General features: G+C 46.1%; 1 protein-coding gene across 1 annotated transcript; it reads right to left on the bottom strand.

Moving 5' to 3' along the window:
• Positions 1-1,936: 1,936 nt before the first annotated feature.
• YWHAH (tyrosine 3-monooxygenase/tryptophan 5-monooxygenase activation protein, eta) lies at positions 1,937-11,455 on the bottom strand. The gene is made up of 3 exons (XM_014542436.1): positions 11,332-11,455; positions 10,549-10,796; positions 1,937-3,358 (listed from the first exon to the last, which is right to left on the bottom strand). The coding sequence occupies exons 1-3, from the start codon at positions 11,453-11,455 to the stop codon at positions 2,705-2,707; spliced, it is 1,026 nt and encodes a 341-aa protein (XP_014397922.1). The 3' UTR covers positions 1,937-2,704.
• Positions 11,456-13,191: the final 1,736 nt, after the last annotated feature.

Genomic DNA, 13,191 nt, shown 5'->3' with positions numbered 1-13,191 from the left:
TTCTCTTGTGCCTAATAGAGGGAAGAAGGTGAGGAGGCTGAGCAGAGAGCCTGGAAATCTGACTTACTGCTATTCTAGAACCCAGGCTTTTGGGTTGCCTCAGCCATTTGTTCTTTCCAATACCCATCCTCCTGTCTTTAGGAATTCAGGATTCTTGGTCCCAGTCTCTTCCCTTTGTTCTCACTGCCAAACTACCTGTCCTGGGATCCAGTTTTCTTGACTCCCTACACTCTGTACTTGAGCCTCAAACACTTATATTGGGGTTCCAAAAGCCCCAGCTTTCACTGACAGGATCCCTGTCAGATTCCACGCAATCTTGCCCCAGCTATGCTTGTTAATCCTGGCTTAGAGTTCTTCAGTTAATCTATTTATATAATCTAAACACTTATTCCTTGCTTGTGGTATGTGAGCTGTTATGGGAGGTCTCCCAGCCTTTCTGCTCCACTCCTTCCCACTTCTATCATGCCCTCAAGAGGAGTTGGGAGAAAGAAAGTTTTTTTTGTCTTTCTCTCCTTTAATGGAAAATGAAAAAATAAGTAGTCATGTCCTCTCTTTTCACCTTTCTCATGTGATCTAGGATTTCTGACAAAGCTGGCTTTGAGAGTGGTCTAGAGCCAACTATCGCCTCATCCTTTGGTCTTCAAGATTTGAAGACAGATCCAACATAGTATCAGGGAGAGGAAGGAAAAGGGAGCAAAGAGATGGGGGGTATGTCCCTTACACTATACTCTCACCCCTTCCTTCATAGGCTTTGATGTTTGCCAGTGAAGATGTCCAGCTCCCTTGGTCCTCTCCACACCTCACTGTAATCTGAATATCATTCTCCAGACCTCTTGCCACACACACTTGAAGAGGTCAGTCAAATTCATAACACAATGGAAATCTCATTTATTGCTACAAATGCACAAAATAAATAACCTAACATCATACACTCTCACAGAAAGTGTTGAGAGAGAGAAAAAACAAAACAAAACACCAACCTAGAATTCTGTACCTGGGAAAAGTATCCCTCAAAAGAGAAGGTGAAATAAAGACTTGCTCAGTTTATTATTGTAATAATCTTGTTAATATTAGTAAAAGAAATAAAGCTAAAGAAAGTCACACATTATAACCATGGTCATCTGGGCAGCCTAATCATGAAGCTAAAGTTTCATGCTCTCCAGGGAACCACTCACTGATCCATTCCCTGCAGAACACTGGGGGGAAGCATCAAACTAAGGGGAGATGGGCATGTGTGCAGTGAAGTTGGGATGATGTAGGAAAGGTGCTTGCTTGTTAGTCTAGCCTGGGGGAAAATGGATTGGCTAGAGGGTGGACCCCATCAGAAGTGCACAATATCTTGGAAAGTTCATTGGTTAGTTTGAAGAAGCTCATGGTTAAAATCCCCAGACAAAAAGCTCCCTCTTCCGTCTTCTCTCTTGCTTAATGACCTGAACTTGCCCATGGGTTCCTGCATTTCCCCTCCATAGCCACATGTGCATGGCCATGCTGATATCACATGTAGGATGCTGGACTGGACTACACTTTAACATGGAGCAAAACTATGGTCAGTGGCCTTTATTCTGTCACTGATGAAATCAAGATTGAACTTTTCCATGTTGGGGCAGACAGAGATGGGACTTTGGGGAACCTCCTTAATTTTACAGATCAATAAAAGTTTCCATGAAACCCCATTCTTTGTGTGTGGGGCGGGGGAGCTGGGGGAAAGCTCAGAAAATTCACTGATAACACTCAGACAAACAAAGATTGAGGGAATTTGTTACCAGTGGATTTTCCTTAAAAGAAATGTTATAATAAATAATTTAGAGAAAAAGAAAATAAAATAGGTCAGAAACTCAGATCTACATCAAAGAAGAATTACATGAAGGTAAAATTAACACTTTAATATCTCTTATTCGTTTTTAAAAAAATCTCCAAAGCAACATTTAGTTACTCATTGAATTCCAAAACATTTAATTTAGAAGTCTGGCATTTCAATAATTACCCATCTTGATTGACAGGGGCTGACACACGTGGTGCTGTCAGGATACACAAGGACAATAGCCAAAGGGTTACAAAAAATAAATCCATGATTCTTAAACAATCGCAACCAAAACAAAGTTACAGGTATCAAAACTTTAGATGCACTGCATTTAAGAAGGTTTGTGCACATCATAACTTAAAGAGGCAAAACAAGGCGCTACTGAAACCTCACGTGAACAGTTTATATAAAGCTGACGGAAAGAAGGGAGTGTTCTCTTTGTATCAGCTTCCCTTAACAGTTTTCCATTAGTTGAAGGAAGAAGAGGTGGGAGGGATGAATTCTTTTTTGCATGCACAAGATGTACTGCTTATTAACAAAACACTATCAGCTCATTTTAAATGGATCATTTAAATATCATTGTAGCCGGTTTTGGCTAATTCTCCTTTCTAAACTTCCCCATCGCTTTCACAACTACCAACAGGCATAGTAAAATGCCTCATTCAGAACGCACTTGTCTACACAATTCAAAAGAAAGCTCCCGTGGGCTCCAAGCAACCATCGATCCAGCAATGCCCATGAAGATGGATCTGAAACTGCTTCCCAGGGGGCGGGGGAGCAGATCTGAGTAGCGGTGCTGCCAATACAGAGAGGTTTAGCACTAGATATTTAGTGATTGTGGCAAGGAAGAATCAGTGATGAGGGGGGCGGTGGGTGGAGGAAGGGCGGGAACCTGCAGGCTCTTCAGTTGCCTTCTCCTGCTTCTTCATCCTGCTGGTCGCTCGTCCAGAGGGTGAGGTTGTCTCGCAGCAACTGCATGATGAGCGTGGAGTCCTTATAGGAATCCTCATTTAGTGTGTCCAGCTCAGCTATGGCGTCATCGAAGGCTTGTTTGGCTAAGAGGCAGGCCTGCTCGGGCGCATTCTGGATCTCATAGTAGAACACGGAGAAGTTGAGGGCCAGGCCCAGCCGGATAGGGTGCGTCGGCTGCATGTGCTCTTTGCTGATTTCAAAGGCTTCCTTGTAGGCCGCCTCGGAAGCTTCGACCACACTGTTTTTCTTCTCCCCGGAAGCCACCTCTGCCAGGTAGCGGTAGTAGTCGCCTTTCATCTTCAGGTAGAACACCTTGCTCTCGTACTGGAAATCATTGCAGTTCTTGATGAGGAACTTGTCCAGCAGGGCCAGGACGTCGTTGCACACTGTTTCCAGCTCCTTCTCGATCTTCTCCCGGTAAGCTTTCACTTTCTCCAGCTTCTTCTCGTTCCCGTCGGCCATGGTCTTCTGCTCGATGCTGCTGATGACCCTCCAGGAAGATCGCCTGGCGCCGACTACATTCTTGTAGGCCACAGAGAGGAGGTTTCGATCTTCATTGGAGAGAGGTTCGTTGAGCTCTGTCACCTGCAAAATGCCGAAGATATTAACACTGAGATCCTAGTCCGAAAATCTTGGAAAGAAGCCTTCCCTTCATTCTAACCAACAACCCTTCTCAAAAGCAAGATTATGGACAAGCCAGTCTGGAGGAAAACCAATCAGACACTGATCCTATCTGAAGGAAGACTGTAATCTCACCAAAGAAACAAATACTTGAAACTCATAAGGGTTTTGAGAAATCCCTAATCCAGACCTTATAAGATGTTGCCTTCACCTTGGCAGAGGTATGGGGGGAAGGTAACCATGGGAAGGTTGTGAGGGGATGGTACATAAAGGTGGGTGAAAAAGCCCGAAGGTTCAGCTATTCTGCAGAAGATATTCTCGACAATAAGATCGTGTGATTCCTTTGTCAAATGTTCAAAACTTAGACTAGAAGTCTGTTCCAGATTCTACTCCCAGCTTTATATTCTAGAAAGAAGCAATGAAACCTCCCTCATATACATATTAATAGGTAAGCACTTCACAGAGGAGATCAAACACCACACAGTCTAATGGCCAGAGTTCCAGCCCGTGTGGTTCCATGGAATCCCACTGGGACACCCAGCCCTCCCTCCCCTAAGACAAAGCGGATGCATTAGGGACAGTAAAGTGCCCCGGCCTCCGCTCTGAAAGGAAGTAGAGCTACTCCGCAGCGAGCTTCACTCCACCTGCCTGACAGGAAACCCTGACTGGCCATCAAGGATGGAAGCACCAACTGCTTTACCTGGTGCTGTTCCATGTCACAAGCTCTAACTTCCATTACTTAGTTCTCCATGCTGCCACCTCCAAGCTATGTCATTGGTAGAAAGAACAATGGACTGTGTTGTTGTTAAACTTTGTCCCCCAAAAAGTTCTGTTGAAGTCCTAATCTGTAGTACCTGGTTATGTGACCTTATTTGGAAGTAGGGCCTTTGCAGATATAATCAGTTAAGATGAAGTCATACTGCATTAGGGTGGATCCTACATCCAATGATTGCTGCCCTTATAAGGAAAAGGAGGTTTCGAGGCAAACAAACACAGAGAACACCCTGTGATGGTGGAGGCAGAAACTGGAGTGCTATGTCTATAAGCCCAGGAACACCAACGACAACCAGGAGCTAAGACAGAGGCGAGGAAGAGTTCTTCCCCAAAGCTTCGGAGGGAGCACAGCTCTGCACGTTTCTGCTGTTGTAAGCCACCCGACTGGTGGGACTTTGGGGGGCAGCACTAGGAAACTAACGCAAACTTGGAGTAAAAAAACCTTGGTCTAGGCCTCAGCAAGGCCAGTAAGTTGCTAAACTGGCCTGTATCGTCTATAAAGTAGGGCGATTCCTTAATTATATGACCTGCTGGTCAAGAGAAGCACTTGGGAAACCATAAAATAACCAACAACAGAAAGGTGTTACTGTAAATCAAACCAAATAAGGACAGAACCTCCTCCAGTGGAGGGGAAGAGCCAAATTCAATGGAGAAAGCTATTAACAGCATATTGAAAACAGACATGCTTAACACGGATTGAGAAGACTGAGCAGTGAAGAATCCGAAATTTTAAAAACGAACATAAGCAACAAATGTAATCATTTTGTGTAAAATTTGGAAACTTGTGCCAAGTTCTTAAAAAAATGAAACAAGCAATTATGCACTACCGCCCAACTCTTCAACAAAGCCCAGACAAAATAAAAATACCAGCTCCCTCTCTAATCTATTTATTTCCCTGTCTCCAGTCCCCCTATTCCTTTGCCATGATCCCTAGCCTGGATTTTCTCCTCCTCTGCCAACTCAATGACTCCAACCCCCTTCTCTCTTCAGCCTTGTCTTTGCCTACAAGCCGCCCCCTGCTCACTCCCCCAGGGCAGCTGCCTGCAAAAGCCAGGTTCCCCATTCCTCCTCACACTGGCCCAGTGGGGTCTCTTAGCTCTGTGGTCTCTGTGATCTGCCAGTCTTCTCTCTACTCACCCACATCCATGCTCCCTTCAACTCGTTGAAGACCTGTAACCCGACTAGTTTTCTCCAACAGTAAGTACCTTTAATCACTCATCTGTTTATTGAAACATAGTCTTTGTAGATACTTGTTTGATAATTTGGTCTTTTAATAAAGAAACCCTCATAAATCAAAATTCTGTCTCAAATACTCTGAAAAGTCTCAGAATGCTTGAATCCTCTAGATTCTAGAGTCTAGAATAACTCTTTTCTAGGGCCAATAGTCAATAAAACATAACCTGAAGCAAGAACAGAATTTGGAGAGCCCCCTAGATCTTGCAGTAAGTACATCTGACTAAGCCACTTGACATGAAAATGCTAATGTCTCCATCCGGAGTCCCTGTATACTCCATCCTTGACTGATGAAGCTGCTTGTTAGACTGCTGCAAAGTTACACAAAGTAACTCTCCACGGCGCACCACTGAACCCCAGTGCACATCTGAGACACATTACATACCACATCGGATGTTTGTACCAGGGGCAGTGTCATTACTTAAGGCCATCTGGAGTTTAGCCTGAGCTCACGGTGTGACCTGGCATAAATCACCTTTCATCAAAAGCAAAAGGGGGATCAGCCCAAATGATCTCCAAGGACTGCAGCGCCCAAATCCTAGGCTCCCATTTTTCCTGACAGATAAAAGGCGTGGTGAAGGCACAAGGCTGATGTTACTAATGTACATGAAATGTGGGTGTATCTGTGCATTTCAGGAATTCACGTAGCATTCCCTTTCTTCCCCAGGAATAAACTGCCAGAAAAGGCTACTGGGCAGTATTTTTAATGACACCTCCACAAGGAAAATAATTTACTAGGAGGTTTCGTGTTTATGTAACAATCACCTGGTTGCCTGCCAGTCTGAATGAATCACTGTCAGCATCAGCTGAGGGTGACTAACATCACCGGGCAAGCATTGTTCCCAGAACCCCAGCCAGGACCCAACTGGATACATTTAAATATGGTATTTTCTTTATCATCCTGGCTTACAATTCAGTTAGCAAAGAGAAACTTATGGAATGAAGATAGGTTTATTACTTGATCAAATAACTCAAGAAAACTGGGAGTGTTCCCAGATGGGAAGAAAAATTATAGGTCAAAGGAAAATCAGATGGCCCATGAAAACAAAACAGATTCAGAGCCGGTGCTGACTGGCGATACTTATTGTAAATAACCTTCATAATATTAGTCAGCCCAGTTCCCAACACTTCAAATTCCAAAAGACTGGAGCCAGGAGATCCAGAGAGAAGTCTAGTCCTGCCCTAAGCGGGGCAGACACTGGGAGGCGATGTGGCCTAATGGAAAGAAAGGAAAGCACTACCTGCTGGTCCCAACCACACGGACACGGAACCAACATGATCATCTGGGGACTCTATGGGGATGATTTACTGCGTCTCTGTAATCATGGTTCCCAATTAGGAACATGAAGGCAAGACAGAGAATCGTCAAGATGGAAGAGACCTAGACCATAGCTCTCAACCTTCCTTCCACCCTGATGCCAGTTTTAACACTGGTCCCGCCGCAGGTCAGCTGCCCTCTTGCAGCGGCTCAAGGCACTAAGCTTTCGCATGGCAACCCCATCTATGAGGGCTCCCCCACCTCTGCTCACAGCCCCCTGACTCTCCTCCTGCCCTCTCCCCACCTCGTTTCATCCTGTAAATCTTGAATTGGTAGGCCCTGCTCTCCACTTCCTTTAAGAACTGGGCTCCTTGTCAGCCACGGGACTGGTATCCTAACCACACAGCCTTGGGCTACACCCACTCCCAGGCCTGGGCACTCCCTTCCCCCTTCTCTCTGCTTCCACATTACATAGCATGACGAAGAAAAAGTCACAAATAACCTGGCCTACCATGAATTCACTTCTCTTCCTATGACACTGCTGGCTTACTCAAAAATCCCTCAGGGCCTCCTCCCACTAACTCACCAGGCAATAAACTATTCGTTTGTGAGTAAAAATAGATCCACTGCTAAAAATAGCACAGGGAGTATTTGGGAAAACTTAAAGTTCTTATTCTGGGAAACAGCCAGCCTCAAAAGTAATACTGAGCAAACAAAAATGCCATCCCCGAGCGGCCAGGCCACAGCTGGGGCTGTTACTTCCCCTGAACGGCACTCCCACCCCTTCACAGCTACTCCACACACTACCACCCCACCTTCCATAGTCGCCCCACCCACACACTACCAGCTAGTTTGCTTTTGATACTAGTTTATAACAGAAGAAAACCATTTTCATAAATAATCAGATAAACATAACCACATCATAAAATCTTCAGGCTTCTGTGGCTGAATCCTATACATCTGTACATGTTTTCTTTTTTAAAGTGAGTTAGAGGGATGAAAGCTTTCTTGGCTGACTCTCCCTCGAGTCAAAGCCCTGGTGATGAGGATTCTGCCTGGTTCCAAGCTGGCAAGTCACCATCCGTCACCACTTGCCCAGGCCCGGAAAGACCGCGCCCTGTCCCCAGGGTGAGGAGGCTGCAGGTCTGTAAGGCCACCAGGGGCTCAACTGCAAGCTGAGAGCAGATGAGTTCGGGTAGTTAATATCCACTCAAGCTCAGTATTCATGAAAACAGCCACCCTTGTAGCACTGAGACTGCCTGGGTCCTGCTCTTGACATGACTGGACATTTTTGCAGGAACTGGCAGGAGTTAAATACAACCCCATCTGAATGGCATTACTGCAGTACCACACTGAAGGTTTCCGAAGCTGTGCCAGACTCTGATCACAGGGAAGTGCCAACACCCATCACCAGAGAGGAATGCCATGGCGGCAAGGAGGAAGGGGACAGAAACTAGGTGGCCTTCACTTGGACACTAACAATTTTCCTAACAACCTAAAGCCTGAGATCTGGGGGTCTATGGGCTTATAAAATATAAAGGCAACATAGAAAAACAACTGGTGCCAAGTGCATCCGTTTCTTAAAATACATGTATCATTTAACATAGCCCTGCGCTTAATTCATAGCAGGGACTCAAAGCCCATTCATATTTCAATTAAGCTTAAAAAATCTTGGTCTTCAAGAGAATAAGCAAAATCTTGTCCTGACCAGCTTTCTCAGCGGTTAGAGCATCAGCCTGCAGACCAAAGAGTCTTGTGTTTGATGCCCCCGTCAAGGGGTCAAGGGCAGGTACTTCGGTGCCTGCAACTGTGTAGGAGGCAACCAATCAATGTCACTCTCTCGTTGCTCCTCCCCCACCCCTCCCCCACTCTCTCTAGAATCAATGGAAAAAATATCCTCCAGTGAGGATAAAAAATTAAAATAACTCGGTTGGTTGATGAACCAGGTGGTCACGGTTCCATTCCAGATCAGGGCACATGCCCAAGTTGCAGGCTCAGTCCCCAGTAGGGGGCATGCAGGAGGCAGCCAATCAATGATTCTCATCATTGATGTTTTTCTCTCTCAAATCAATGTATTTAAAAAATAAAATAAGAGAAAAAGCAAAATCCAAATGTGTGATTTTGCCTTTTATGCTCCTCTGCTGCAGCTAAGATCTGTTAAGTAGTAGATTCTGGTTTTATTTCTTTTAATTGACTTGAAGGAAGTAGGGAGGGAAAGGCAAGCTTTGATTTGTTGTTCCACTTACTTATGCATTCATTAGTTGATTCTGTATGTGCCCTAACTGGGAATAGAACCTGAAACCTCAACATATTGGGATGATGCTCTAACCAACTGAGCTACCCAGCCAGGGCCAGTAGATTCCATTCCTAATCAAACAGCAAAAATAAGTTACATCTAATAGATGAGCTTATGTGTTCAGGAAGCCCACAGACGTAAAAGGCTTGGAATTTCATCACCGATAATGACAACAGCTAATATACCAGAACGTATACTAGAAATATTATCCCTTAGCCTCACGGGGCACTAACATATGGTAAAGTGAGAGTTCTAAATTTAAGAGTTCAAATCCTGGCTTTACAACTTGACCATGAGAAAATTAAACTCTAAATTCCTTTTGTAAAATAAAGTTAACAGTATCTATCCAGAGCGGTTATGAAGAATGACTGAGAACGCACACATGGAATAACAGACACCATTTACTGAGTGCCTAGTAAGTCAAATGATAAATTCCACAAACTTGATGAATTGTAACATGGAAAATACATTTGGGGCACCCCCTTACCAACTATATTCTGGAAAACAGCCTACCACTAATATAGAATTCCAGACAGGAGAAAACACATTTTGGGTTCCTTTAAGGCAGTGGTGGGTTCCTTGATTGTGGGGGCTCTTCTGGAGATATTTCAGGAACCCCAAACCCAGACAGGGGCCACCACTCTCACTTCGTGCAGCAAAGCTGTGAACCGTTCGCTATCTGAAGTGCCTTCTAACTCAGATATTGCAAGAATCCAGAGCCTTCTTCCTTCCTCAGACAACAGATGGCAAAGCCATAATTACATTTCAAATGTCTGGCTAGTGGGAAACAGGACTCACTGGTTTCTATCTACATTTCGGGCTGTAGTCCTTGATTGTGGGGGCTCTTCTGGAGATATTTCAGGAACCCCAAACCCAGACAGGGGCCACCACTCTCACTTCGTGCAGCAAAGCTGTGAACCGTTCGCTATCTGAAGTGCCTTCTAACTCAGATATTGCAAGAATCCAGAGCCTTCTTCCTTCCTCAGACAACAGATGACAAAGCCATAATTACATTTCAAATGTCTGGTTAGTGGGAAACAGGACTCACTCGTTTCTATCTATATTTCGGGCTGTAGTCCCCGTGTGGTTTTAAGGTTTCACACTAACCAGTGTTGGTGCACCTCAAAGCATCGTTAGCTTTACACTCTGCAGCACGGGTTCTCTCGCCCGGGCCGCTCGGCAGCTCTCCTTTTACACGGCACCTGCTCACTTCCCATTTTCCATAATCTCACAGCTGTCGGATAAGAGCCCTTTGCCCCCGCCTGGGCCAGGTGCCTCTTCCTCTCCGACTCCTGTTTCCTTAACTGCAGCTTTGTTTCCTGCACTACCGATACCCAAGCCCTTCTGACGTGTTTCTGCCCATCCTTTGTCAGGGCTGAGAAACACATGGGGTTCTAGAATCTTTCAATGTCTCTTCCCACTATCATCCTCCATATAAGCTACTACGTATGAGGTGAGGAGCTTGAAGGCACTCCTGTATTTCGCCTGAGACATTTCCTGCCTCTCCAAATTTAGGAGTGAGTGGGGAATGGCAGTTCTCAGCTGAGTGAGACACCACCGGTCCCGATGCCCATGACTTTTCTTAGAGCTTACCCACAGCCTCCTCCAGGTGGCGCTGGTATCATTAAAACATCGATCATCACAAGCAAGCAGTATTATTAGATGACCATTTATATGATAAAGGGAAAAAGAAAAGTTAGAAGAACGAAGACCGAAAATCAGCTTGACAGTTACACCAACATTAGCTTTACACTGCAGAGGACCCAAAGCCCAGATACAAGTTTCAAGGTCACAGAGTGGTGGCCTCAGAACACTCCTCCACTCAGGTGTGCTGCTCTGTTCTCCTCACAGCAGTCTACTTACCTGCCCGGGAAAAAACCCACATAAAGCCAGAGGGCTCCTAGAATTCACTCTTTTCAAAAGCTCTTAAGGCCTGTGACATTAATAAAATGGAGACTTGAGTCTTCTCAATAACATTAAGAATGTAACGTACAGCCCTAGCCGGTTTGGCTCAGTGGATAGAGCGTCGGCCTGTGGACTGAAGAGTCCCAGGTTCGATTCCGGTCAAGGGCATGTACCTCGGTTGCTGGCATATCCCCAGTAGGGGGTGTGCAGGAGGCAGCTGATTGATGTTTCTCTCTCATCAATGTTTCTAATTCTCTATGCCTCTCCCTTCCTCACTGTAAAAAATCAATAAAATATATATTTTTTTTAAAATGTAACGTACAAACATCAACTTAGTTTTCCCACTGACCCTGCTAAGTCCTTTCCAATAAACATATTCCACTAATTTCGATGATAAAAATATTTTTTAATAAAAGAAACAGGCATATTGACACATAAGAAAGGTTCTTATTTTTTTTTTACAGGAGTTACCTTGAGGAAGTGGCTTATCACAATTCTGAGATGACATGATTACAGCTTGGATTGACTCTTCGATGCTGGCTGGCTTATCCAACCCATCCATCAGTTCAGTTCGGCTATCAGATTCCCCACACATGGCGGGATCCGTGGGTTTGTGAAATACTATACCCCACAAGCCTCAGAGAAAAACTGGACACAAGTCCCTGCGAGAAAGCCTTTTTTCAAGCCTGGATATGAAGAACAGAAAGCCCATGTTTTCTCACCCCAAACTATTTCTTATGCTGTTTCTCCCTCCCTTCTTCTCTTCCTTCCCACTTGCGGGTGCCTCAGTTTCCTATCGCTCAGAACACACCTTCTGGTCCTTTTGCCGTAACCTCCATTCACCTTCTTTCAGGCCTCATGCCTTCATTCCCCAAAAGGCTCCAACACCCACAGGGTGAAGCCAGGGCCCCCCTAAAATATCCAGAGAGGCCCCCGCCCCCAATCCCAGCACCACTCGGTTACTGGGGAGAAGAGGTCACTTAAGTGTGACTTGCTGTGTGGACAGAAGTGGCTTTATTGCCAAGAAATTAAAGCTCAGGACCTCTTCCAAGGAAATGAGGCCACACGGCCAGTCCTGATTGTGAAAATTTTCCAAAATGACTATCTTTTCCATTTATTTTCTTAAACAGGGCCTCCAGAACCGCACAGACTGCAGTTCCAAACCTAGATGGCCCAGGTGTGGGTGAAAAGCCCTTATCTAGCCCACACTGTGCCGTGTCACCACTGAGTCAACAACTGGGCTGTGGTTGTGGTTTCCATTTCCAAACCCGCCTTGTTCGTGGGCAATAAGGACACTCCTGGAAACACAACGCTTCGAGCGTGTTTCTTACCTGGATAATCCCAAACCCCGACCTCATCAACATCCTCCATATCACATTAATATCAAAAGCCTTACAAGGAGCTTTTCGGATGACTCAGAAATTTCAGGGCACCTCTGGATATGTCTCTTTTCCCCTAAGAAATCCCCTCAGAGGCCGGCAAAAAGGGCAAATGAGCTATGACCCAGGGAAGTAATTCTCAAACTTAAACCCACTAAAATCTGCCAGGAGAGCCGGTAAAAATGCAGATTTCTGGGGCCCTCCTCCTCCCTCCCCCATAGTCTGAGACTCTTTGGGTCTAAGGTGGGGCCCGGGCGAATCCTTCCAGGTCTCAGGAGGTTGCACACGGGATGCACAGATAGGCTGGTGGCCGCGGTTGTAGCTCTACCCCTGTGTGACCTTGAGGCAGAGAGAAGTAACGTGCATTTAGAGAGAACGTGAAGATAAGGTTGAGAGACAGGGACAGTAACAGGATAACTGCAACTCCCAGAAACGCAGGTGGAGGGTGTCAGATCCATGGTTAGGGTGTGGCTGTCCCCCCCTACCCCCACCCCCGAATCCTCCACCGGAAATCAGGCTGCAGAAGCGATCTGTGGGGGTGTTCTGTGAGGGTCTGGAGCATGCAAAGGCACGGGCTCCTCGCGCTCAGGAGTCACGCCTCATCCTCATCCTCAGCTCCGGGGAGATGGGCGCAGCCTCACACCCGGGAGCGGGGCCCCAGGCCCGCCGTCCTCCCGCCCGAGCCCACGCCCAGGCTGCAGGAGGGGGGTCTCCCACACACAAAGCCGGACCCCCGGGCGTGGGAAGGTGGGACGAGCACGATTCGAGCGAGCCGAGCCGAACAGACCGGAATTACAGACTTCAGGTCGTGGCAGCGAGAAAACAGGAGAGACAGGGCGCCACGAGCTAGGCGATTCTTTATTGCAAGTTGGGGTGCGGAGGAAGGCAAGCGGGGAGTGAGCCCCAAGTCTGCAAGAACGCTCTAGGAGGACTGTGTCTGCCCCCTCCTCCC

The sequence above is a fragment of the Myotis brandtii genome, unplaced genomic scaffold (genome assembly GCF_000412655.1).
Source record: "Myotis brandtii unplaced genomic scaffold, ASM41265v1 scaffold303, whole genome shotgun sequence".
In the NCBI taxonomy this organism is placed as follows: Eukaryota; Metazoa; Chordata; class Mammalia; order Chiroptera; family Vespertilionidae; genus Myotis; species Myotis brandtii.
Note: the sequence above shows the minus strand (reverse complement) of the source record. Positions and strands in the feature narration are given on the sequence as shown.

What these genes read in the sequence shown, in the direction of transcription:
- YWHAH (XM_014542436.1), bottom strand. Translation starts at nt 11,455, where the DNA reads ATGTGTGGGGAATCTGATAGCCGAACTGAACTGATGGATGGGTTGGAT. An exon ending in TGATAAGCCACTTCCTCAAG is followed by an intron (nt 10,797 to 11,331) that starts GTAACTCCTGTA and finishes TGCTGTGAGGAG; the next exon opens with AACAGAGCAGCACACCTGAG. An exon ending in CCACCTGGAGGAGGCTGTGG is followed by an intron (nt 3,359 to 10,548) that starts GTAAGCTCTAAG and finishes GGCATTTTGCAG; the next exon opens with GTGACAGAGCTCAACGAACC.